This window comes from Aedes albopictus, chromosome 1 (genome assembly GCF_035046485.1).
Source record: "Aedes albopictus strain Foshan chromosome 1, AalbF5, whole genome shotgun sequence".
In the NCBI taxonomy this organism is placed as follows: domain Eukaryota; kingdom Metazoa; phylum Arthropoda; class Insecta; order Diptera; family Culicidae; genus Aedes; species Aedes albopictus.
The window spans coordinates 248,999,509-249,002,017 of NC_085136.1; the positions used below are offsets into that span (position 1 = coordinate 248,999,509).

The following is a 2,509-nucleotide window of genomic DNA, read 5'->3' on the forward strand; positions in this document are numbered from 1 at the left end:
GGGGCATTTTTCAATAGAACCGAATCAATTCGTGATCTTGGCGTGACACTAGATTCGGCTCTATCATTCAGGAATCACCATGAAGAAGTTATCGACAGAGCACGCCGTCAATTAGGGTTTGTGAGCAAACTGTGCAAAGAGTTTAGAGACCCGTACACGCTCAAATCGTTGTATGTTACTCTCGTTCGACCTATTCTCGAAACCTCTTCGATTGTATGGGATCCATATCACAGCACTGTCGCCTCCCGGATAGAATCCGTTCAAAAGCGGTTCATCAGGTTCGCGTTACGGATCTTGCCGTGGAATGACCCTTTAAATCTGCCACCGTATGGGAGCCGCTGTGAATTGATAGGACTGGAAACTTTGAAGCAGAGAAGAAAACGGGCTAAGGCTATGTTCGTAGCAAAACTTCTATCGGCGGAGATTGACGCGCCCAACTTGCTTCAGATGATCAACTTCAACGTTCCTGGATATGCTCTTCGTCGCCCCGAATTCCTCCGATTGCCTTTCAGACGCCGTGATTATGCATCCCAAGAGCCGGTACGATCAATGATGGAGTGCTTCAATGAAGTAGTACACTTGTTTGATTTTGATATTACGACTAAGAGGTTTAAGGCTATTCTAACACGTGTTATGTTCAATTAGTTTTATATTTTTATTCATTAAGACACCACTGTCGGATGAAATTCTCAATAATAAATAAATAAATAAATGTCTGTACTTAAGGCGTTTAACGGCATTTCAGTTCGTTTCAGAAGGGTTATAGCGGGCCTCACAGTCTCCTAGGTGAGCAGTGGGTTCTGAGGTTTTTCAGGGTATTGCAGGAAATTTTCGAGGGGTTTTAGAGGGATTCATTAACTCTCATGTTAGCTTCAGGGGGGTTTCAGGACGTTTCAATGCGTTTCAAAGCAATTCATGACATTTCAAGAGGCTTCAGAGGGGTTTTAGAGGGCTTCATAGGCTTTCAGGTGAGCTTCGGGTGGTCACAAAAGAGTATTCAATATAATGCGAACAGGTATTCAGGTTTTTCTTTAAAAAAAAACATTGAATCAAAGAATCAACTAAATATCATCTTTTTTATTATAAATTAACAAAACAATACTCCATCGCAAGCCATCTGTAGGCTGATAGCACAAGCTTACTGTCTACAGCTCGTGCTTTGCCCCGACATTTCGCCCACTTCACTAATAAAAACGAGCGAATTTGGCCCGCTTTTCCAAAGCTTCACGCCTTCACCTTTGGGTACGCATTCAAACTGTTTGAACCCACACAGCTTCGGGTTCCGTTCGACATGAGCATAATCCAGCTTTTTTCGCAAATCATTCCCCGAAAAGTACAGTTCTCCTTTGGAACTAACCACAACTGTATGGCCATATCCGCAATGAACCATTTCGATGGAGATTTCGTCAAGTTCTTCGTCATGTTTTCCCGCAAAATCAATCACCTGTGGCAGGGCAAACACAGCCCCTTTCGACTGTTTCTCGTCCACCAATCCCAACTGCCCTTTGCTGTTCCAACCCCAGCAGTATAAATCTCCGAACGAAGAAACGACCGCTGAATGCCACCCACCGGCTGCGATATCGACGATTTTGACTCCAGCCAGGGCTTCCACCAACTGTGGCCGTTCCTGGTGAGGGGTGATTTCTCCGTTACCCAACTGGCCGCGTCTAAAATTTATGAGAAAGCTTAACATTCGAAAACTGATAAACATACTGAGGGTGTTGAAATGTTCAAGAAGCGCTAATTAATTAGAAAGGGTTCAACAACTTACAATCCGCAGCCCCAGCTGTATACATCGCCATTTCCGGTCAACAGCAGACAGTGCTCCAACCCTACAGCTATCTTCCGGATACGAACGTGCTTCGGGAATGTAAACGTCTTGCTTGGGATGTTGAACACAAACTTTCCTGGACTTGTGACGGCCACTGATACCTTCTCGCCACATGCTATGTGAGTGATCGTCTCGGTGCTTTCAGTTTCTGGCGAATTTTCAACCGTCAGGAAATCAAGCTTGTTCGTTTGTTGCGAATATATGTCATACTTCAGAAGGTGACCATTTTCCAACAGGATCAAGCAGTACCAATTGTTCGCAGAAAGCTGGACAATCCGACTGCCAGCGTCTACCGTATGCGATGTTTCGTTGATACAAGAGAACGCTAGAAGCGAACTTCCGGTTGCAACCAGAGCGTGAGTGGCGGTGAGTTCGATTAGAAACTCACCCTTGCTATCGCTGAAAAATTGGCTGAAATCCAACTCTGAATTGATGTTAATGAATAAATTCGAAAAATGTTTGATGAAAAATTCCAGCCTTACCTTTCAAGTCTCCATTTCCATCGACATCGAAAGGGTTGAAACCGTAAATCCAATACTTGGCGGTCATTATATGCTTTTGGGATCTCAACCGCCAATTTAAAACCGAAAATCGCAGGCAAAAGCTCACAGGGAGTTCGTTCTCAATCACACGAGAGGGGCAGAATCCACCTCCCACGTTGCGTGGACGTGCCCAACG

General features: G+C 44.6%; 1 protein-coding gene across 1 annotated transcript; it reads right to left on the reverse strand.

Annotated features, from left to right (window-relative positions):
- Positions 1-1,057: 1,057 nt before the first annotated feature.
- On the reverse strand, positions 1,058-2,447 carry LOC109400417 (E3 ISG15--protein ligase HERC5). Its single transcript, XM_019672928.3, has 3 exons — positions 2,314-2,447; positions 1,772-2,255; positions 1,058-1,667 (listed from the first exon to the last, which is right to left on the reverse strand). Exons 1-3 carry the CDS (start codon positions 2,378-2,380, stop codon positions 1,139-1,141), a joined length of 1,080 nt encoding a protein of 359 aa, XP_019528473.3. The 5' UTR covers positions 2,381-2,447; the 3' UTR covers positions 1,058-1,138.
- Positions 2,448-2,509: the final 62 nt, after the last annotated feature.